The sequence below is a fragment of the Chelonia mydas genome, chromosome 10 (genome assembly GCF_015237465.2).
Source record: "Chelonia mydas isolate rCheMyd1 chromosome 10, rCheMyd1.pri.v2, whole genome shotgun sequence".
NCBI classification, from domain to species: domain Eukaryota; kingdom Metazoa; phylum Chordata; order Testudines; family Cheloniidae; genus Chelonia; species Chelonia mydas.
This window is the reverse complement of record NC_051250.2, coordinates 61,769,538-61,792,694: the sequence shown is the minus strand read 5'-3', so window position 1 is coordinate 61,792,694 and position 23,157 is coordinate 61,769,538. Positions and strand designations below refer to the sequence as shown.

Sequence of the window (23,157 nt, the reverse complement as noted above, 5' to 3'; positions counted from 1 at the left end):
AACAAATTTTAATGCTGATTACTGTTTGTTCAGGTTCTGTAATAAATAAGCTTCAGTTACAACTACTTCTAAGAAGTATAAATATCTGCTGGTATCACTTTATTTTGAGAATGTATTGTAGGCTATGCTGGAAATTCTAATTTAAAATGAGATCATCTGGTATAACCTACAATCCAGGGGTCTGATCCAAAGCCCAGTAAAATCAAAAGAAAAATGCCCACTGCCTTTAATGGGGTGTGGATCAGGCCCTAAATCCTACTTATATTATTTCTGCAAGTAGACCTGGTGACTTCAGTAATTTGCCTGCCTGATTCCTGCAGGTAGAATTTGGCTATAAAAGTTAATCCCCTCTTTTCACTAGTAAAATACTTCACTTATTTTTCAAAAGTTGAACACTGGCTGCTTGTTCATATTTTTGCTGCACTAGAAAGCCCTAATACTGCTTTTGTTGATGGTAGATGGAAAAACAAATGAAAATACCACTAACAAAGTTGTACTGGATGTTTGTTGTCCAAAAACCCCTACACAGTAAAAATTGCTCAGGGGAGGCTTGGTAACAGCAGCAGCAAAAAAGAATTAAAAAGCCACACCCTGCAAGAAAAGACCACTCACTGCAGAAAACTATAGCTGTTCTGAGGCACTGTGACAAGTCTATACACACCCATGTGACCCTGAAGGTCAAAAGACTCCATCTGACAGAGCTGGCGTTTTTTGACCTTCAGGGCTCTCTTCCCTTGGATTGGAATTATACAGGCACTTATAGACCCTTTATGCATATGTTAAATTTACTTCTTGGGATAAGATGCATCCCTCTTTGGATTTGATATGCTCATGAATCCTTCTATGTCGCCAAATTTGTACTCGAACAACTTTTATCCAAAAACCCAACCATATTAAAACCATTTAAAATGGCTGCCACTGTGTAACGATGGCCATTTTAAGAATAGTTCAGTTTCTCCATCTGATCACATCCCCCTGTCTAGGCAGCTTCTCACCATCCTTTCCCCAACTCCTGGATACATCCTCCACCCACTGTTTCTCACATGCTAGCATAATGCTCCAAAGTTTGAGTTGCAAAAATTCCAGGAGAAACAAGACTGTGGGAGGGGAAGGAAATTTTACTATGGAAATAGAAAGGTTTTCATAATTTTTAAGTTGGGGGGGCGGGTGTGTCTGTAAACCCCTTCTTTAAAAAATGATTGTCTCATTAACAGTTGGTCAGTTTCTGTTATAGAAATACACAGACACTTCTGGGGTACCTCCATATCTAGCAAAATATTCAGAACTTGAAATCACTTACCCTTTCTATAACTGTCCTTAAAAAAAAAAAGCCACCCACACCCATAAGCTGTGTTAGGACATGAAGGAAGTGTATTTCCCCATTGCACAGAGCAGTTTTCAGAGGGGAAAAAATGGTTCCAGCGTGTTCTGTTTGTCTTTTTTGGGGGTGAGGTTTGACAAGTGGTAGCTTGACCTAATACAGAGGACTGGACAGGCAAGGAACTGTCAGTCCTGGTAATGCAGAAGGGTTTATATCATGGTTCCATAACAAAGAAAGCTTTTCTTTTTTTTTTTCTTTCTTTTCCCATCTGACGTGGAACCAAGTTATGGTACTTTCAAAACAGAATGCAGACAGCTACAGTAGAACTCTCAAACATTTGGAGCTATCTTTAGTCAAGAGACCAATCATTTGCTATGGCTTTTTAAACAGAGTAAATTGCAGCACAGAAAATATTGCCAACAACTTCAAACTGTATATTACTAACACAATGATTGACAGATAAAAGGTTAGTGTAAATATTAAAATGTCTGAAGAAAATCAGTCCACCTACTGTTTTTACTTGATGAAAATGAGTCACAAAAACATAAGTAAGGAATATTACAGAAAGGCATAACAAAAGAGCAATGATGTAAATATACTGCAGCACAACTACCCAGCACTAGCTCAGAGTGCCAAATACTCCAAAGAGAATTGGGTTTTTTCAACATTTCTAATATTATATAATTATCTGAGATACAAAACATCTCTTCAAAAGTTACAATGCTAAAATGGCAACAACAGCTTTATGACAAGCGCCTAAACATTTAATCATGTCCTAAAAACATTATTTCTGTGTGATCTAGATCACGCATTCCAATGCAACTGCAACTGTATTTATTTGAATGCGCCATTGCGTATTCTGATAAAGGCATATACTGCGCAATCATTTAAATAAACAGCTGCATGAATTTCAACACAGAGTTCCAGCAACATGGACATGTCTAGAAAGTACCCAACCTTGGTACATTGTTAGAAAAATAGTAGAAAAACATGGCTTTCTTTATAATCTGCATTTAAGATCTGCATGCACTCCTTGTGACCAAAAAACGTACTTGAGTGACCCATGCATTTTTTTTTTAAGCAGCTGAACTGTTTTTTCATGTGAAAAATGCCCCCCCGCCTCTCCCGTTGGATAACTCAAACAGTTAAAGCGCTTGGACAAAAATTTACCTTTGGGCCAAGAACACAAACATGAGCGATTTCAGCCCCAAAGGTAAATTTTTCAAAAAGTTAAACACCTGAAAATAAGAAATTGGAATGAAAAAGGCTCTTAAACCTTATGCTGTCATGATGTGGCTCCATAACATTGAAGACAAGAACCTGCAACCCTTATTCACATGATAGTCCTACTGACATCAATGGGAGCTGTAAATGCTCTGCACTCTTCAGGATTAGGTCATGAAAGGAAGGATAAATGGAGAAAAGAATCCTCCTATTAAAGATGAAGGCAAAGCATCTATTATGTAGAATAACCAAGGAATACTATCAACAAAGGGTAGTTATATACTGTAGTTAGCATCAAGGTATGATAGGGAACCATAAGTCAGTTAATTAACAGCAGAATGAGAACTATGCCACAATCAGTTTTCAAATCCGCAGCCAAAAATGGGCAAGGGGTAGCACTGTATGTTGATTCAGAACTGGGACAAATCCAAATGAAGACTGATACCTAATAGATTCTTGCAATTTGGAACACTGTAGGCCAATTGCCAAAACTCAAGCAACCAAGACAGCAATACACAAAATGTCATATCGAACAGCAGATAAATGTCACCATAATAAAGTAAACCAAATATAACATTCATGCAGAGCAAGGTATGAAATGCAACCCACCTAAAACTTTTTCCAAGGGAAGATTTTAGTTTAAATTTCTAAGTATTCCACAGTCCAAAAACTGAGTACTATTTAAGACCACGAATACCCCTTCCAGAAGGGGAAGTCTCTTCTGAAAATAGAAGAGCTCTCTAGTGGGAAGGGTTTGCAGCCATGTGAAGAGGGGAGGCAAGCACAGAATATAGGGTAGAAATTGCATAGCTTTTTCCCAGTTGTGCCCCTACAACTGACTGTCTCAGCTGCACAGTGTTCACATAGACTGGCTTCACTGGACAGGGAAGGAGACAGCATTGACAATGTTAGCTCCATTCCATGAGACTATGGCTCTTTTCTTGAATTCATTTGCTCTCTTTAATATCATGCAGTGGACAGAAGCTTACAGCTCCTAAAATTGGTGTTTTGGGGGGAAAGACACAAGTAGGTCTTCTCCATCCTGAACTTCTATTTTAGTTAGCTTCTATGATATAAGTGAGATGAGAAAAACCTGATGCATTCTGAAGTATAAAATGGAAGCTGATGCAAGGAGTCCTGGCACAATGCCTACAACAAACAGATTGGGTGTTAGTCAGGAGTCAGTGAAATGTAAGGCTGAATGCTGGTTGAGGCCTCCAGTTTTCAATTTTAAATGACCTTTTTACTGGAAAACTCTATTGAAAGTTGGCTGGTTCAGGATTTAGGGTTTATTTACACCATGACAGTGACACTTTGTGTGAAAGATTTATTTATGTGCTCCCAAATAGACCAATAGCCCAATGCTGCAGAACTTTCTTAGGCAAAACTAAAGTCAAGGGGAAGTTTTGACTAAGGCCTGTGTGGTATTTTCACAAACTATAAAAATGTTGACATATAGTAACACCTCATGAAATTAGCCCCTAAAATGAGAATGGGGAGTGAGCATAGGAAAGGCAGCTAAACAGCAAGGTGGAGTCTAAACACTTTATGATGCACTTTACTAGTTTAAAAAAAAAAAAAAAAGTAAATGTAGCAAATGTAAATGCAACGGGGCTTCTCTCTCAGCCAAAGTAGTTATAGAGAACAGCTTACTTCAGTCAAGTCTGGAGGAAGAGAGAGCTCTCTTCTGTAGAGAGCTTTCCTTGCTGATTCTCACTCCCAGACTTAGTCTCCAGCCTCCCACAGCAAATCCCTCTTATACCACAAATGGGAATATTAACTGTCAACAGCTGGCCCAGAACACTGAAAATCCTTGAACTCGGGAACAACAACTGTGGTTCTACCTTTACCTGGAAGAAAGGGATTAATCCCCTCCGTGCTAAACTCTGAAAGGTATCTGTTCGTTCCCCACCATTCTGAATGTACCAAAATATGACAATATTAGAACTTCTATTTTTAAGTTACTTTGGCTTGTGAATGCTATTTATGTTCAGTTGGATGAAGAGAGATTTTTGAAGTCTGTGAACCGTGAAAAGCAGAGTACAGGATTGATAACATGCTTTGGGGGCAGGAAGTGTTATTTTATGTGTTCGTAGAGGTTCTAGCACAATGGGGCCTAACCTGATTGTGATCTTCAGGTGCTACCAACCCATAAATGTTTAACAATTATAGAAATCTTGTCAATTTTTTCCTTACCAAAATAGATACAGGTATCCTAGCATTTACAATATTTCCTTATCTTTCTGTTCTTGCTGAAGGGACTATCTTGAATATTTTAAATCAGGGTTTCTCAAACTTCATTGCACCGCGACCCCCTTCGGACAAAAAAATTACTACAAGACTCCATGAAGGGGGACTGAAGCCTGAGCCACTCCCCCGCACCCTGGGGGGGCACCGAAGCTTGAGAACTTCAGCCCTTGGCGGAGGAGCTTGGACTTTGGCTACATAGCTGGGCCCTAGCAAGTTTAATGACAGCCCTGGGGACCCCATTAAAACACTTTGGGGTCCCAATCCAGAGTTTGAGAACCACTATTTTAAATTATCTAATGGAAGACATTTAGTTGTCTAAGTTTCCTAGGGCCACCACTGTAGATGGGATCAGAGACACTGACTGGAGACGAACACTCATATTTTGAGCTCACTATTGCATGTTCTCAGCTAACTATTTTAAAACACCAGAAATTTATCACAATGCCCAGTTCCTCTAGTTCTAGCGAACAGGCCTACCCCATGCTTTGATGAACTTGGAAGCAGGACTAGGCTGACGGCAGATAGACTGGTCTTAGAATGAAACATTAATTTCTCTCCCCCCATTTGTTCACTGAAAATAAGTCCTGCTTAGGACAACACCAGAAGCATGATGATAACTGAGTATAGATCACTTTTCCAATGTCTACAATTATGCAAAAATGGTCTGTAACTACAATCATCAGCTCACTTAGCAAGCACTTCATATTTTTAATTCAACATCAGAGTTACCACAATATTCCATAGGCAAGTCTCCTTGCTTTTTAACCACCGCAGTATTTTAATAATGTAGTCTTCACACTGTGTAACTTGCTTTTGAGACTGGCTGGAATGCATTTACAAACACAAGGGAAGGCTATTAGCAGCAAAACCTCATTCTGGGACCAGTATGATTTAATACAATTTCTAAGGTCACTGTATGTTGACACTATGAGATTTTTTCAAGTCAGTGCCTAGAATGTTCTTTACTGCATGTCAAGCAGAAGTTGGCAGAGTCATATGTACGGTCTGTTAAGTTTCCTTCTAGCAAAGCTTAAGTTCTCCAAGGACAAAGCAGTGCTGGAGTTCAGCTATTAAAAATCAGGGAGCCAACTCTTACCAAGCTAAACCACCCATCCTGAGAAGTACCACAGGGTCTTTCATGAACTACCAGAGGACTATGAATCAGAAGTACTGGGGAATGATCGGGGTCCTCAGTGAACTACATAATTCTTATTTCTGCAAAGAGAGGTTTAAACTGTGCCCTGCTCCTTGCTGGAGGGGCTAGCCAAACAGAGAGATTGAGGCATTTGGCTCGGACAAGAAAGACACAAACAATGCCTTAGGAAGCACAAGGGGAGCCATACTCCTTACATCCCTGTCAACAGATGGTAGCTGCTGCATGCTACTGACAACTTATTGGCACAAAAAAGTACCACAGGTACCCTAGTTTTGCACTCAAGCACAAGAGCTGGATTCTGTCTGCTGCCTGCTCAGGTGCCTTGGGCCTGGGTGAAGGTAGCCGGCATCATCTCCTGCTCCCAAATGCGCCCACATAAAACAAACCAAAAGTTAGTCCAAGCTGTGATAAATCTAATATCTTGTGACTAACATCCCAGAAAATCGTACCTCTATTTAACAATAGATACTTTTAGTCCTAATCAGAGGGATATTCATTGCTCTGGGTATACTGTGTTGACAGGTTCTCAGAACATATTGAAATGGTGGAAGAGCAATATGCTCAATTGGAATTCTACCAAGAATAAAGGAAATGGCCATGAGAGACAACATACAATGAATGATTAAGTTTATGTGCCATGGATTTAAAAATATTTGTCTTCAATTCAGATCAAATTATCTTTCTACAGAGAACTAGTGTGCAGCAATGTCAGCAGTTACTAGCCTCATGGTTTTTAATGTATAAATTATCTTTTAGCTAAAGAGACGCATAAATATTTCAAAGCCTAGTTTGAAGGGTCAGTTTAGTAATTACCCTTAGGCTAAAGTTGTTACCAGTACTGTATTATGTAACTGTCTTCTTCAGTATAATATTATGAGAAGTATTCCTTTATTATTTAGTATAAAAAAATTGTAGTTCATATTTAAACACTTTCAATTAAATAGTCAAGAAGTGAAACTGAAATTGCCAAGGAGCTAGCTTTATGAAATATGAATAAGAGCACAGTTTTGCTAATGTCCCAGCATTGTATAGGTTGATACCCACTTACAGTCCAACACTCCAGCCCTAATAGAGACAAACTCCCATGTCTATGAAGTCAGTGGTAGTTTTCCCTGCATGCTGCCAGATCGGGCCCTTCCAAACATATTTCCTCAGAGTTCTGCATGATCCCATGTCTTCCGTGATGGACGGACATACGTGATCTTCCTGGGACTCAAAATAAGATGCCAAATCTTCTTATTGTAGCCTCAGGCCAACACCACAGCATGCAGATCTGTGCATCATTTTGAGGTCCACATATGACCTATCAAGTATATTTTTCACAAACAATTGTGCAGCCTTGAAAAAAATATATGGCATCAGACTACATTTTTACTATTCTGCAGGAGAATGATGACTTATGGAGACAAGATTCAGCTGTAATGAATATCAAGGGGAATCTTTATGAAGGCCATTGTGTATCTCTTTGGTTCTCATCTCACTGATTAAATAAATACATTCTCTCCTTAAATTCTTACCTGGGCTAGGCAATCATTGAAATAACAGCTTCCTACACTACAAGATGTAACTGAAGATGCCACCATGTCACTGAATGGTCTTGAAGGCTATATTACACTAACTGTACTGGGCTGGGAGTAATATTTTCCTTTTTTTGTGGTTGTAGGTTGTGTATTGGAAAGATCTTTGTGGACTTCCTGGATTTTTCCTGTTTTTTATTCGCTTAGCTTGTAAACACCTTTCCTAATGATTTGGTCCTTCCTATTAAAAAACAAGTAAAAACAAACAAACAAACCTGGTGTTCCCACCTGAAGATGGTAAGTCTGGCTTTTGGCTGGAAGAATCTCTCTGAACAAGGATATAGGGATGACCAGAGTCATAACTTTCCTACCCACATAGCTTTACTCCATTTCCTACCGCTGACAATGTAACAGGGCCCTCAACACCTCTACCAGATTGTGAAAACTGCAGACCTCTGGGAATTGGAAGCTGCCTGCAACTGCAGGTTCCACATGTGCTTGTGGTCAGCTGTAGCAGATTAGAGGGGGTAAACAGGAGGGAGTAAATGAAGGATGGAAATAACACTTATTTTCCGTTAGCAGATTTGCTCATTTTGTTCAAAGGTAGGATACTCAAATAAGAAACACCAGTCCCTTCTAGTCCAACAAACTTTTCTTCACATCCATTATTTAGTATCTGCACTTCTGTTGTGTATATATTAGTGTGTTCAGACCTCCAAAGTAGCTATCAGTATAACAAACAATATACTGGCACCCAATATGGTGCATGGTTCATGACCAAGCTCAAGGACAAGCTTTATTTTCCAAGTTAAGAGCATTAGTAAGTCATTACAGACTTGAATCCAAGCAGAGCTGTTCATAGTTATGAAAAGCACAGCCCAGGAAACTTAGAATGCTTGTTTTAGTCACCCCAAAGAAGACTCAAAACTTGCTGATGACTAATTGAGGGCTTAACCCTGTATATCAGGGGTTCTCAAACTGGGGGTTGGGACCCCTCAGGGGGTCACGAGGTCATTATTGTGGGGTCACGAGCTGTCAACTTCCACCCAAACCCCGCTTGCCTCCAGCATTTATAGTGGTGTTAAATATATTTAAAAGGGTGTTTAATTTATTAGGGGGGGTTGCACTCAAAGACTTGCGATGTGAAAGGTCGCCAGTAAAAAAGTTTGAGACCCACTGCTGTATATCCACCCATAAATGGCGCTCTCCTTGAAGACAATGGGAATTCTGCATGAGAAGGGCTTTCAAGACTGAGCTCCACACTCTCCCTAGTACTACAGTTAGAGAAACTCTGTGCCAGTTATATCATTCAAAATCACAGAAATTATCTTTAATCTTAAACAATTTTCAGAAGTGCAAGTTATGACTGTACAAGGACAGATTTAAGATATACACCTTCTACCAAAGGTTGAAGGTAATTCAGGCTGCATATATTACACCTTTCAGGGAGACGTGTGCCCCAAATGAACACTTGGGCACATATCACAATATTAATACATAAGTTTGCCACAGATTTTAGTGACCACACATTTTTTCATTAAAAACAAAATGGAAAGTTTTATTAAAGAGATTTCTAAATACACTAAAATGAAGACAAGTGATAAGTTACTTTCTCACTTCCTCCGTTAGGAAAGGAGAACGGAAAGAAAGCATTACAACATTTTTATAGCGCTGTTTATCTCAACTTGCACCTGCCACCCTCAGCCCAACACACACTGCAGGTACAGAAGGACATCTGTACAGATCTCTGTACAAATGCCTCTCACCCACAAATAATGAACATTAGCCGTTGCTTACAGCACACATGACAATGAGAATTCATTTGATACTTTAACCCCCTCTTTTACCAAGCATCCAACAGTTGTAAAAGGAACACTAATCAAAGCCCTTGATTTAATAGCTCTTGGAACACACAACATATCCTCAAAGGCTTCTTGATTTCATTGCTGTCTCTCTACATTTCTCTTTTGGCTGATGGTACTGGAGCACTGTAAAGAAAACAAGAACCAATTACCAACTTCATATCATGGATGTCATAAATGCTCCCATCTTCCCTCCCAGTGAATGAGCTGAGTACTAGGCAATTTAACAGAACTTCAAGTTACAGGTTCTGTTCCCAATGTTGCATGTTTGCAGTTAGCTAGCAGCCAGGGTTTTGCTTATGTATGCAAACAACAATTTTTAGAGTTCCTCTTTTCAAATGCAGTAACATTCTAAACTCGGATGTGGGGGAATCATTAAATATCCATTCCTCCTCCCCAAACCAGTGGTCATAAGGCACAAACTAAAACTCACCCCTACACCCTAATCTACTACATTCACCCAAGAGAATTCTCTTAGTGATAATGTAAAGAGCTTACAAATCGTCTATTGGTATCTGAATGTTTAAAAGAATGATCATAAAACTTATCATGTCTGGATGTAATGCCCTTATCTATCTTAGCTGCGTACACAAGCAGAGTAGATGTTTTTACAAAACACACACTGGGACAAGATAGAACCTTTAATGAATAATTTCTGGAAAATTCAAACCTACGAAGTGTTTGTTTTTCTGCCAGCCAGGGTAAAACTGGATAATTACTATACATCCTTCATATCCCTGACAACTGCAATACATGGGTGCGCTGCAGACACCACAGTAGATAGTTTGGGAAACATGCTCTTAAAGTATACAAAGACAAGGCAAAAGCAGATGTGCAAAAATCAAAGGATGACCTGGCTTTGTTTTTATTTTGCTTTCTTCTATGCCCCTGTACCGCCACCACCACACAAATCCTCCTTTATATGTAATCTTACATTTCTTTGCTTGGTGGCCAGAGATTGAGTAATAATTATACATTTATAAAGACCCTTGAAAGATCACAAAGTTCTTCATAAATTATATATATATATAATTATATATATACACACACATATACACACACACATATATATAATATACACACACACACACTCACTCTACTACTACTACTACTGAAATGCAGTCACCTCTGGGGAGGATGGCAGCCGCCAAATAGTGCACAGCACAACAATGGCTGTGGTTAAAGATCACATGGAATTAACATCCACGCAAGGCATAAAGTGCCTTTAAGCTTTAGGTCTAATTCAAGAGACCACCTTCACAACCTACATGTTACTCAGTTTTCTGTTTAGGAAGGATGAAGGGCTGTATTTATAGCAGAGACTAATTTAAGTATTCCAAAGCTGAGACTTTGGCCACTAAGCAATCCAACAAAAGAAGGTTGAGGTCATTTCAAGGGGGATGGTTAAATGATAGAATTTTTGGAAGGTGATGGTTAATTGAATTCAAGTATTCATCTTGTATGTCATTTACATTAGGCCTGATCCTGCAGTAGCTCTGCATGCAGAACTCCTGTTAAGCATAAGGAATCAGGCCTACCATGTGTAACTGAGTTTCACTATTAGGAGTGCATGTGATAGAATTTAAATTTTAAAAAACCTTAAGGGAAAAAGTTCTGAATGAGCAACTTACCACATGCAGTGTCCCATTAGCCTGCATATCACACTAGCAGAAGCATGCTGGCAGGAGAAAGGTGATAGTTTTTGGAATTTTGGAGCCAATCCTCTGCTGCTGTTGCTGTCTTCTTTACTCAGACCTCAGATCCATTCTTCTACTCCCTGGTTCAAGATGTAGCAACATAACAAATGTTGCTTTTCTTCCATCTCTGCAAACTGACATTTGAGTACATTCCAATGCTGACGTACATCCCATAATCTCACATTATCTGAAAAGCTCTCTATGTGCCAAGGCCATTTGAAATAGAATGTACAAGGTCAGTGTAGCTGAAACATAACATTTTTACTTACTTCACTTTTACCTTCATATAAAAAGGTCTTCATTATAGCCATACCATATTAACACGTAATGACAACAGAACAACATTGACTGAGTGGCCAAATTGTGCTCAAGGTCCCATAACCCATCGGGTATGGTAACATTACAATGCATCTATGTTGTGTACATAGCACTTTTCACACAAACTGAATCCTAAAAGGCTTTATAGAGTTAAATCCATGCTTTTTTCCCCACCCTAAATCTGAGAGGAGAGTGATGTACTATGCGCAGGAGAAAAGAGGTTTTCAGATAAAACTCAAAAGACCTGAAGAGCTGAAGGGGAAAAAATATTAGACTTGGCCAGGTGTCAGAAGCTGCAGAAAAGCAGGTTTCCTAAACAATGGCAAGACAGAGGAGGCACATGCTAGAAAAAAGTGAGGGAGAAAAGAAAGTTCATGCAGGATGTGAAAACAAGGACAGCAATTTTGAATGGATCTTGAAACAGTGGGAACCCAGAGTTCTTTGGGGTATGTAGGAAGGCAAGCAACAACATTCTGCACATGCTAGAGTCTGGAGAGCAATGACTTGGGAAGCTATGAAGAGGGTTCAATAGTTAACAACAGTAAAAGCAAGAAGAGATGCAGACTTCGGAAGAGCGTTTATATGTACATACACAAAACTCTCTAGGTTATATACAGACTGATGGAGGGCTCAATTCTGTATTCACACTGCTGTAATCCAGGCTAACCAATAAAAACCAAAGGGAGTTACTCGGATATATACCAATGTAATAGATCAGATTCTGGGCCACAGTCTGTAAAGTACTTTGGGGTCCCTTTGCATAAAGTGCCATATATGCTTAAGGCAACACTTGAACATTTAATTTTATTTTTACAGTACTGATGAAGGTCTAGGTGACTCTATACAGGTGAAATCCCACCTATATCATAAGTAAAAGTTACTCACATTGCAACACTGTACAGCACGCTTATTTGAAGAACTGTAATGCCTCAATTGCTTCTAAATCCATGAGATACCTGATTAAACATTGAAACTCATTTGTTTGAAAGGCTGTAAGGCTTACAAATGAGACCAGAAAAATATAATGTGCGTGCCCCCTCCCACCATGTTGGGCACATTGTCAGCGCTGTAGCACCTGACTCCCATTAAAGTATATGGAAGTTGTGGGGAGAATAAAACACGTAGCTCAGTAACATTAGCCATTAAATGTACATATTTATTCTTAATCTGCCTCCTAAATTAGCTTTTTCCTGTGACTATAACTGACAATCCAGTTCTCTAAATGGAGGTTCAAGCTGGAATCTGATAATCAAGCTGTGCTTCATGCAGCATCATGACCCCCCCAAAAAAGTGTACTCTTGTAATTTTGTTAATGATGTATACACAAAAGTGATTGTAGTTTGATGTTTTTTGACTCTTTGGCTGAGGAGCAAATACAGCAATAAAATTTTGTTTTTCAAGCTATGACCCAGAAAACACATAAGGAAGCAGTAACAATGTTCCTTTTTTTAAGCCAGTCACTTTGAATACAACCACTTTTTCTGTGTGTTGTTTGCTGAGGTCCTGGAATGAATTCCCTCCTACACATTAACATTTTGTGTGCAAAGGATGTTAAAATAAGCAAAATCCTTGCTGGGGACCTGTGGTCTCTGTCAGCCCAGCTTAATTGCTAAGTCAACAACACCTACTCATATGTTAATGTCACCTTTTTAGCAGGCTTATCATGAGATTCATCAGCAGAAGCCATTAAGATAGCAATGTCCTGCACAGTCTCCTCAACCATGCTAACGATGACGCAAGTTAAATGATGGTGACAGGTGAATACCATTAACCATTTCTCTGCATGACCCAAATCTGGCTTGGGGAAATACAGCCAAACAGTGCAGCCTATGTCAGTCAAGTATGCAGAAGCACATCAAGAGATGGACAAGAGACTTAAAGGAGAGAGCAGTTCAGAAAGCCTACCCTTTGACACACACAAGTGTGCTAACCAGACAGGACTCTTAACTCAGAGCATCCACAGCCTTCTATGTGAGACAATAGCCCTAAATAAGCATCCTCAGGGCAACGAAGCTGTGTATGGAGTGCAGTGAAAAATGAACTAGACTCACTGGGTTGTACATGACAAGGGGTTTTTCCAGCAGCTCAACACTAGAATTGTACTGCCAAATCCCTTCCTACAAATATTCTTACTGCTAGCCCAGCTACTAACTTTTCTAGTTGCTATTACATACAGCTCAGGAACAACGTTTGTATATTTACAGCATTAGAAATACATTTAATTGCACAAGATACTAAATTATAGAATTTTAATTTAGTTCATCTGAGACAACCGGTTTGGTCTTGTGAGTTGCTGAGCACCAAGGCTTTAAGTACCATCCTGCAGCATTTGTAGTTTGAGGGGCCTGGACTCTGACATGGGCCCTTGCAGGAGGAAACACTGATCTTGCAGCCTAATTGACTGCAAGAGCTCCTGCTGTCCAAGTCTCTCACTGGGGAGAGAAGGGAGATGCCTCTCACCTCTTAGAAAGGAGATGCTCCACCTCCAGTTTCCTAAGAGCTGGAGAAGTAGATAGTTGCTCCGTCTCAGCAGCCGGCATGTCCTCCTCTTCGCACTGTGGTTTTTTACATGTACAATTTAAGGAGCAGCTCACCTGGGCAGGCAGCTGCCTGTATCTCCCTACTGAAGCCAACAGAGGGCTGGAAGGAGCAACTTCTGCAAGGCTTGGTATCTGGCTTCACTCCCAGGAGCTACTAATGAATGAGGTTCCAAGGGATGAACATGAAAAGTCTGGCTGATTAGCTGTAAGGGGGAGGGCACTAAGAGGAGAAAGGTATGTGAGAGAAGGAATGATGAACCCACAGGGAGCATGTATGGCATGTGTTTGAGAAGGAAAGGCCAACCCCCCTATGGTAGGGGATTGTGTATGGAGATATGGGATGAAGCCACTAGAGCCTCCTCTTAGCTAAGGATACATCTTTTTCCCTAGTGAAGGCAAGATGTAAGGGAAGGTGAATGTATGAGGGTGGTAAAGGAGGAAGAGACAGCTACTAGGGGGAATGACCATTCTTTGGGTGAGAAAGGAAAGCGGTATGAGATTAGGCACATCTACAAATGTGTATTGGGGGCCATTTCAGATTTTTGCTTGGGGGGCGGCCCCCAGTAATGTCTCATTACACACCTTCGGCTTCACAGGGTCATTGGGTGCTTGGTACTTTGCTGAATCAAAGCCTATATAGATAACCATCTACCAAATCAGAAATCTGTGTTATACCAACACCTTTTACACAATGTTATTCCTTCTCTGATTTATAGCCAGGGCTTAGATACAGCTGTTATTCTAGATAGCTTCTTATACTATTCTAATCACCACAGTATCCAAGAACCTTCCTATAGTCCATTACACGACATGATAAATGTCATTTGAGATGGGGGCTGCAAATAAGCCTAAATTAGAAAGATTATAGACATAAATATCACTAGCGTTTGTCCAAATGCCACAACAACTCCAATATAAAAAGGAGTAACTGTTAGTCTGAAATTAGATGCTTCATTTTAAAGTGGAGTTTACCTGATATCTTCATCTTTTAGTTTCTTGACTGCCTGTTTTGACAACTTAATCTGCAAGTCCAGTCTATGTAGAAAATCTTTGGCAGATAGTTCTTCGGGTGCAGCAGGTTGATTGTCAGGTTCTTGAGGACTGGGAGAAGAAGAACTACTCTCTTCCTGAACTGTCATTGGTCCTTCACCACAAAGAGAAATGTCAATAATTTCATTCTCAGGCGATTCCAGCGAATTAAGTCCATTGAACAGTAACGGCTTCTCTGATATAACTGGAATATTCAGCGTTTCTCTCAGGAATATACAGTCATTAGTAAATAGTTTATTTGCCCTTTTTATTTGTTCCATCTGGAAGAGAGAAAGAAAAACAATTAAATTGAAGCAGTACTGATTTCTGTAAAGTACAGAATGCCACCATCCTCAAAACACACAACAGGCAAGCAGTTTTATAAGCGAAGAGTTTCCCTGAAACAATTACTTTGTCTTAAATTAGACTATAAAAGGAGCTATTGCATTTAGAACATCTCTGTTCTGTCTTGCCATTAACTCAGCCTTTTTACTTTGCTTTCTTTGTCCGTGCACTAGGCTTTATGCTATTGGAAGTCTCCCTAAGGGTATATTTTTTTATTCCAAATAAAGAAACTTTCCCTAAATTTGAGTATTCCATTCTCTTCACAACCCAAATTTAGGTCACCTTTGCTCAGCAAAGAATACACAATAATGCTGCAAAAAACCTGCATTATTTTGCATTCATGTTGGGGCCAGTCTGAGAGAGCAACTCCCAGAGAACCGCCTGAACAGATTACTTAGACCAGTGGTTCCCAAACTGGGGTTCGTGAACCCCTGGAGGTTTGCAGAAGGTTACAGGGGGTTCACCAGAAAAATTTCTCTAAATGGCAGCCAGAGGACCCCGGGCATTGGAGGCAGCAGGTGGGACCTGGTTGCAGGGCAGACAGCCCGAGCCCCAGGGAGAACGGGGCCAGACAGCTGGGGCTGGCAGCCCGAGCCCTCCCCCCGTCAGCGGGGGAGCCGGCAGCCCGAACCCCAGCGCTCCACATGGGGCTGGCAGCCCGAGCCCTAGGGAGAGCAGGGCCAGGCAGTTGGAGCTGGCAGCCTGAGCCCTGGCAGTCAGCGGGATCTGCAGCCCAAGCTCAGTGGAGCTCAGTTGACTGGGGCAGTCAACGGGGTCCAGCAGCAGGAGCCTTACGGAGTGTGGAGGAAATTTAAACTTAAATCCCTGGAAATATATATTTTTAGAAGGGGGTTCACGAGATTTCACAATTTAGTGAAAGGGGTTTGCAGGCTGTTAAAGTTTGGGAACCACTGACTTTAGGTCTAAAGTATAAGTAATCCCAGCATGTGAAGGTGTTTAGGGCTTCAGGGGTACACTAAGATGTTTAGACCATACAGCTGACTGCCTATCTTGGAAGGCCCACAAATAGTGAACTTCAAGGGTGTTGGAGAAATCAAATGAATACATTTAATCTGTGATGCCACTCCCTGCTTTGGTGTGTTTGGTTTTACATAAACGCAGAGATCTCTAATTGGGTCCTGAATATGGCCCCATATTTTGAGAGCCTGGTAGTGTAGGTGTCACTTGCTGGCCAAAACCAGCCATTGGAATTCTACAGCATGACCAGTGGCAACCCTCCTTATTTTACACAATCAATTTATACAAATATCAAAATGCAGCTTGGAGGTCCCACCACTGTATGCTCCATCTTGATCTAAGTAACCTGCCCATCAAGATGGAACATCGCATGATAGAAACTGACATCTCTGTGGGGCCCATCTTTCTATCATTACGGGTATAGGCCCCACGGATTCTGTAGCTGCAGAATTTTCCATGACAGTCACCCATGGCTGCATAATCTCAGCTTTCAGTTTTGTTTTTAATTGTTTCTAGCCCTAGAACCTTAAAAACAGGAACTAAATGCAAACTGATGCAGTGATGACTGCAGAGGGCCTGAAACAATAGCTCTGAGAAGTGTGAGCTGCCTCATTCATCTCTCTATCAGGGCCTTATGGTCCCAGGATTCCATGGCTGTGGAATTTGCCATTTTCTAAGATGTTAAGAAATTCTGCATTTTTGCACTAGAATCTGACATTCTGCTACATCCAAGCATGTGAAATTTCATTTTAATCTCCCCACCTTGTTGGGACCTGCCTGCAACTGCCTCTTGCTATCCAACTTTCCCCACAAGGGAGAGTCAGCTGGATCATAGTGCACTCCCTACACTACTCCATTTCGCTAGGTAGCACAAGTTGCAAAGCCAGACCTGGAGCCCAGCTTCCAGACTGGAGTACATCTCAGGGCCCAGGCCCCAGAAACCAGAAGCCACTAAAGCAAACAGAATCATTTACTTGCTCGATACCAAAATTATGATTATATTGGTAACTGGAAGGCATGACTTTCTTTAAAGGAGAAATCAATCTACAGTACTGTAGCACAAAGGCTGAAACCCAGTATGTCTACCATGACTTGCATTTGTAAAGGGACTAGCAAAATGATAGCTGATAAATAATGCACCCTAAAGCTATTGTTTATCACGCTTCACTGTAACTCTGCCAGTGATGGTTTGTTCTTCCTCCTTCGAATACTGCTTTAGGATATCTTCTTGTGGCCTTTCAGAGAGCCCATGTATTTTAGTGGTAGGAGTAAGGGACCCCTATGTTTTAATCTCCACTCTATAAAATTCTGTGAGTAGTCTTGGGTACGTCACTTGAGAACTGCTGACTAAGTTCTGCCCTCAGTTACACTCACAGAACTCCAGTGCCTCCAATAAGGATTCATGGGTGTAAGTGTGAGTGGAATTTGACACTGATACCTTTCCTATGCTGGGAAATTTCATAAGCATTTCTCTGCACTGGCATAGGTCCACCAGTATAAAAGCTGTAATGCAAATGGGGTACAGGTATTTTAACCTTAATGTTGTTCAACCCTGGAACTGGACAACATGGTGGTTAAAAATCCTATGTTTTTTAACACAGCCATAGATGAAACTGTACCGAGGCAGAAAAGGCTTATGAACTTTCCTATTATACATGCACCCTATTTTTGGAGAAAACAACCAGTAAAATAAAAATACAAATAGTAGTCACTTATTTAGGGATATTGCAAGGGATTCATGTTTACACTGTACAAAGCACATATCTTCTTGGCTTTGTAGGAGCTATATAAATATTCTAGCCATCATCCTTTTAATTCCCACAATTACTTACCCACACTCACTAATCGAAATATTCTAAGAGAATAAAAGATTTTATTTGGTGTTTAACAGAATCAGCTTGATAGATCTTTACAAATATATTGTTTATAAACATCAAAAATCTTCCCCGATTAGCAAAGAGATTACACTAAAGACCACAAACTAACATCTTCCCCACATGTGATCTCTCATCAGTTGTAGGTTTCATCTCTACATTACATTACCCTTGTTCAGAACAGGCATAGATGACAGTTACTAAGACACTAGTGACTGTCAGCACTAGTGCTCCCATCATTGCTACAGCCAATGGGAGCAATAAGGAAGGGAGACATAACAGGAAACTTTTGTTTAAAGCATGGTATATAAATAAGGCCTTGGATATCCTTTTTCCTACATGGCACATGGATAGAATGACAAGAGCAACTTGAAAGATACCTACGGTAGATAAACATGATGCCCCATGTTGTAGCCAGCACCCTTCTGATAAAGGGCAAATATGTGGACCTTTTGTTTCCTTTAAAGACAATCAATACCTCTTCTTAAACAGCTGGGAGGAAGTCATTGTTAGAAGTGCAAGTTCTTCATCCTCCTCACGAGTTGCCTTCACACCACTCTGAGCCCCTACTGAAGTAAGACCTGATCCAACCCCCATCAGTCACCAGAAAGACTCTCATAAATGTGAGTGGCTTGGTTTAGCCCTATGAGGCAGAGCCGAGTGTGACTAGGATTGCTGCTAAAGTACTTTTCATTTTATAAGGTATATACAAAGAGATTCTTTAATAGAAGTTGGTCCTAAGTTTCTATTTTAAAAAAATCTTCTGTTTATATTACAGGGGCGTTAAAACTCTAAAGCCTTTACTCAAGACTTGGTAAATTAAGGAGACTGCTAGGAATGTCTGGTATTAGATAGCAAATGGGAGTGAAAAATCAGTACTTACTTCTTATACTGTCACAATGGCAATTTAAATAGGGAGAACTAAAAAAGGCACATCTTGACATCTCAAATTGAGGGCTAGATTACTATTTTGTTTCAGGTATATTCTTTGACAGGTCTGGCTTGAAATGTATTTTAAGTAATTTAAATCAAGGTTAAAAATTGAGCTTAATTTTTAATGTTAGTATTCCATGCTACAATTCCACTCTGAAATACTGAAGTTCCTATTTAGAAATACATTTATACAAAATGTTTATTTTAATAAAATTGTAACTACAATGCACTAGCTCCACTTCTGAATAAAGACCAAATTTAAACATTTCCAATACCATTTAAGTGTCACTAAATGCGAGAGGTTTGGTTTTTTTAACATGTGCGAGAAGAAACTAAATTACAATGGTGAATGTATAAATAAACTAATGGCAAACCAGTTCAGCTTATTCAAACATTCTTATTGAGTCAGTCTGCTTTCATTTACACCAAAAACAAACCAGAGTAACTCCACTGACTTCCACAGCATTACTCATATCAGTAAGGAGTAAACAGGATTTGACTCAAAGCAGAGTTACTCTTCTTTCCCAGAGGAAATAAAAACTTTGACCTTATTCACAATGGGAGTCAAATATTGCTAATTACAACTGTATATAAAAAGCTGTTGCTAGAAGATTTTTAGTATGTTTTCCCTTAGGCCAGCTGAAACTTGGTTTGAAAACTATTATGACATGATACTATAGAGAGCAGGTGGTGATTTGCACGGGTAATGTATAGCACAGCTATGTATCATGGCTCTCACAAGAAAAAAAAAAATTCTTATCTATGCTGATCTGGAAAAGCTTATTAGAAATAGCCATGTTTAAACAGGTTCCTGGAGCCTGCACAGTGGACTGGGCCTCACTGTCATGTTGCAGATATTAATTTGAGATTACTATTATTTTTTAAAGGGATAGTTGTGGATATATTACTGAAGCAATACATTTACTAGAGACTCGCATCTGAGTGAGGATTCCCCATCTATGGTCTTCTCTTAGTCACAGCTGGCCAAGCATTTCTTCATCTATCCCTGCAACTTCTGCTTTAACACATGGCCAGGGAGAGACTGAGCCCTCCTCCATCACAAACCACTGGCTCATGGAGAACCAGGCATTAACTCCCCCATCACCTTCAGTCCCCCAAAACTTGCATGCGATGAGGAGGGATTTTTCCTCTCTATGCCCCCTTCTTCTCCCTACCAGTGAGTGAAGATTCTCATTTCACCCCATCCCTCTCACAACCTCAGATGGCTCACATCTAACCAAGGATTCCTGTCAATCTCCATCCCATTTCTTTTGGTTGACAGCTACGGTCACCAACCCTCCAAGATTGCCTTGGTGTCTCCAGAAATTAAAGATTATATCATGTGATGAAAACTCCCAGAATACATCCAACCAAAATTGGTGACCCTACTCACAGCTGCTGTGGATTTCCCACACTGTGTCGCTCCTGTGCCATATATCTGGCTGGGTATCCCTCCTTCACCCCATGCCCAGCCCCCAAGTGGCTCAGACCTCACCTAGGGTCCCTCCTCCCGCAGCTGCGCTGTCTCACCCAGGACTGGGAATTCCTCCCCCACTCTCATCTGCCTAGCCCACAAATTGTATTTCTGGTACCTCCGGATCGCAGCGGAGTTCAGGGCCCAGAGCACGCGGACCGCGCACACGTGGTGCAGTCGGGTCCCGGCCCAGCCCAGCGTTTACGCTCTGAGGCGGGGAGGAAGAGGAAGAGTTGTTACCCGCAGAGATCAGTGACTCGCCCAGCATCCCAGGGGTCTGAGGCAAAGCCAGGACCTAGCACCCTCTCTGCGCAGCGCCTCTGCCGCAAACCCATCCTTCCCTCCGCCCGGCCAGGGCGGGGGCAGCAATAGCTCAGCGGTTGGAGCACTGGCCTGCTAAACCCAGGGTTGTGAGTTCAATCCTTGAGGGGGCCATTTAGGGATTGGGGGCAAAGATTGGGGATTGGCCCTGCTTTGAGCAGGGGGAGGGACTAGATGACCTCCTGAGGTCCCTTCCAACCCTGATATTCTATGATTCTGTGACCTCCCCTCTCAGGGCTCGGGGGCCCGGCCCGCCTTTGGGGCCCCTCGGGCCGCCCTTACCGTAACTCCATACTTGAGCGCGATGCCCTGCAGCGTGTCGCCGGCGCTGAGGCGATGCTCCAGGTAGCGCTCCGCCAGGGGGGCCGCTACGCTGGCCGTGCTGCCGTACGAGCGGATCTTGGTGCGGGCCAGGCTCTGCGACAGCTCGGCCTCCGACTCAGACTCGGAGCCAGAGCGGGCGGCCGGGGGCTCCTCCCGCAGGGAGAGCGGCACCGGCGGGAACTCTGCCATGCCCCGCGCCTTCGCCGGCGGCTCCCCTCAGTGCTCCGCCTCCGCAGCAGCCAGCCGAGCAATGGGCATGGCAGGCGGCAGAGGGACTCGAGTCACCGCCGCGACGGGCGGCTGAGACCGGCCAAGCGCCGATGACACCACAGCCGTGAGGGCAACGGGGGAGGGAGGGGGGTGCGCGACCTCAAATAGAATTGCGTCTCCCGTCTGCGCACGCGCAAGCCCCTGCTGCCGTCCTGAGGTGCATGCGCGCAGCCTTTGCGCATGCCTAGTAGAGAAGTGAAGCCCAGCTGAAGCGTCTGCCTTTCGCCTGGAGTTTCGCCGCTGCTCGGCGCCCTGTCCTGTCCCGCCCCGCCGCGACAACGCTACGGGAGCAGCGGCGGGAGGGGGAGGAGCTGCAGAGCGAGGGGCGGGCGCGGAACGGAGGGGTAGCGAGTGGAGCGGATGGGGGAGAGCTGTGTGGTGCTGGGGTGTGGAGGAGCAGGTCATCTGGGGTGCAGGGAGCAAAACGGAAGGAGTAGTTCCCAGGGAAGGGCGCGTGGAGGAGCAAGTCGGCGGGTTCCACCCTTCCGACCCCTAGGCGCGTACTCCAGGAGCTGAAGGCCGCCTTGTCACCCGATTCTCCCGCATTCCTGCGGCGAGCCCTGCGAGAGGGCGTTCCCCGCCCACCCCTCACCCCTGGCCCTCCCGACATTCTTCTTGGGCCCCTGTTCCGCGAGCCCCCTCGGCCTCCCCGATCCCACACTCCGAGCCAGCTGCTTACCCTGCAGCCGGTCCGGTTCTGAACCGCGCCCGGAAACCATCTGTACACATTCATGCTCCATACGTTACATTTCCTCACCCTCGTGTCCAGCCCCGACACCAAATGGCGGGACTGTCTTCCACCTAAAGAGGGTGAGGAGCCCCGGTGGGCCAGCCTTTATTCCACCTTGGTCCCATGGCCCGCCAGGGACATTAGTTGGCGGCTCCTTCATGGAGCCGTGAGCACGGGCGTGCACCTGGCGCGGTTCACCCCTACTCCTGAGGCCTGCCCCTTTTGCGGCGTGAGGGAGAACCTGGCGCACGCCTATCTCGAATGCGCCAGGTTGCAGCCCCTATTCCGGCTCCTCCAGAACCTCTTGTTGAGGTTCTGGCTGCACTTTTCCCCACACTTGTTCCTCTTTTCACACCCTATCCGTGACCCCACGAAGTCGTGAGACCTCCTCGTCAACCTCCTCCCGGCTCTGGCCAAAGTCTCCATCTACAATACCAGGAAAAGGATGTTGGACGAGGGGGTGCTCTGCGACTGCGGGGCCTATTTCCGTTCCTCCCTAGTTTCACGCATCCGGGCAGAGTTCCACTGGGCAGCGTCTGCTGGCTCCCTCGACAGCTTTGAGGAGCAGTGGGCTCTGTCCGGGGTTCTCTGCTCGGTGTCCTCATCCGGTATCCTCATTTTGAACCTTTGACCCTCACTCCGGTCCCTGTTTTTCATTAGTTGTCCCCCGTAATCAGTTCGTCCCTGGGTCCAGTGGTCCCTCCCGCTAGGCTGGGGGAGGGGCCTTTAGCAGTGGGTGGGCTTGCGCTAACCCACTTCCCGGGTTTTCCAATAAGCAAGTCGGCAGGGAGCAAGTGGGTTGGGGATGTTCAGTGTGAAGGACCTAGGTAAAATGCTGTTTTGAGCAATCACATCAATTATTGCTGACAGAATAGGAACATAAATTAACAGATGTCAAGCCCACATAACCCAGGGCCCTCTGGAGTGCTGACAGGAGATTCCACAGAGGGACGTCCTACAATATTTTTACTAATATTAAGGAGTTACCTGAATG

The 23,157-nt window shown here is 42.8% G+C and overlaps 1 protein-coding gene across 5 annotated transcripts in view; it reads right to left on the bottom strand.

Moving 5' to 3' along the window:
• LYSMD2 (LysM domain containing 2) overlaps positions 1–21,602 on the bottom strand; it is a 30,919-nt gene extending 9,317 nt beyond the window's left edge. Inside the window, exons 1-4 of one of the 5 annotated variants that reach the window (XR_005227056.2) lie at positions 21,122–21,602; positions 14,858–15,195; positions 10,962–11,161; positions 8,777–9,456 (exon numbers count right to left, since the gene is read on the bottom strand). Coding sequence is in view for 3 of the 5 variants with exons in the window: in XM_037910682.2 (XP_037766610.1) it covers positions 11,227–11,272; positions 14,858–15,195; positions 21,122–21,352 (615 nt within the window). In the remaining 2 variants the exon portion in view is untranslated. Of the gene's footprint in view, positions 1–8,776; positions 9,457–10,961; positions 11,162–11,211; positions 11,273–14,857; positions 15,196–21,121 lie in introns of those variants that run through there. The other 4 variants (XR_006284229.1, XM_043523775.1, XM_037910682.2 and 1 more) reach the window with 4 other exon arrangements.
• Positions 21,603–23,157: the final 1,555 nt, after the last annotated feature.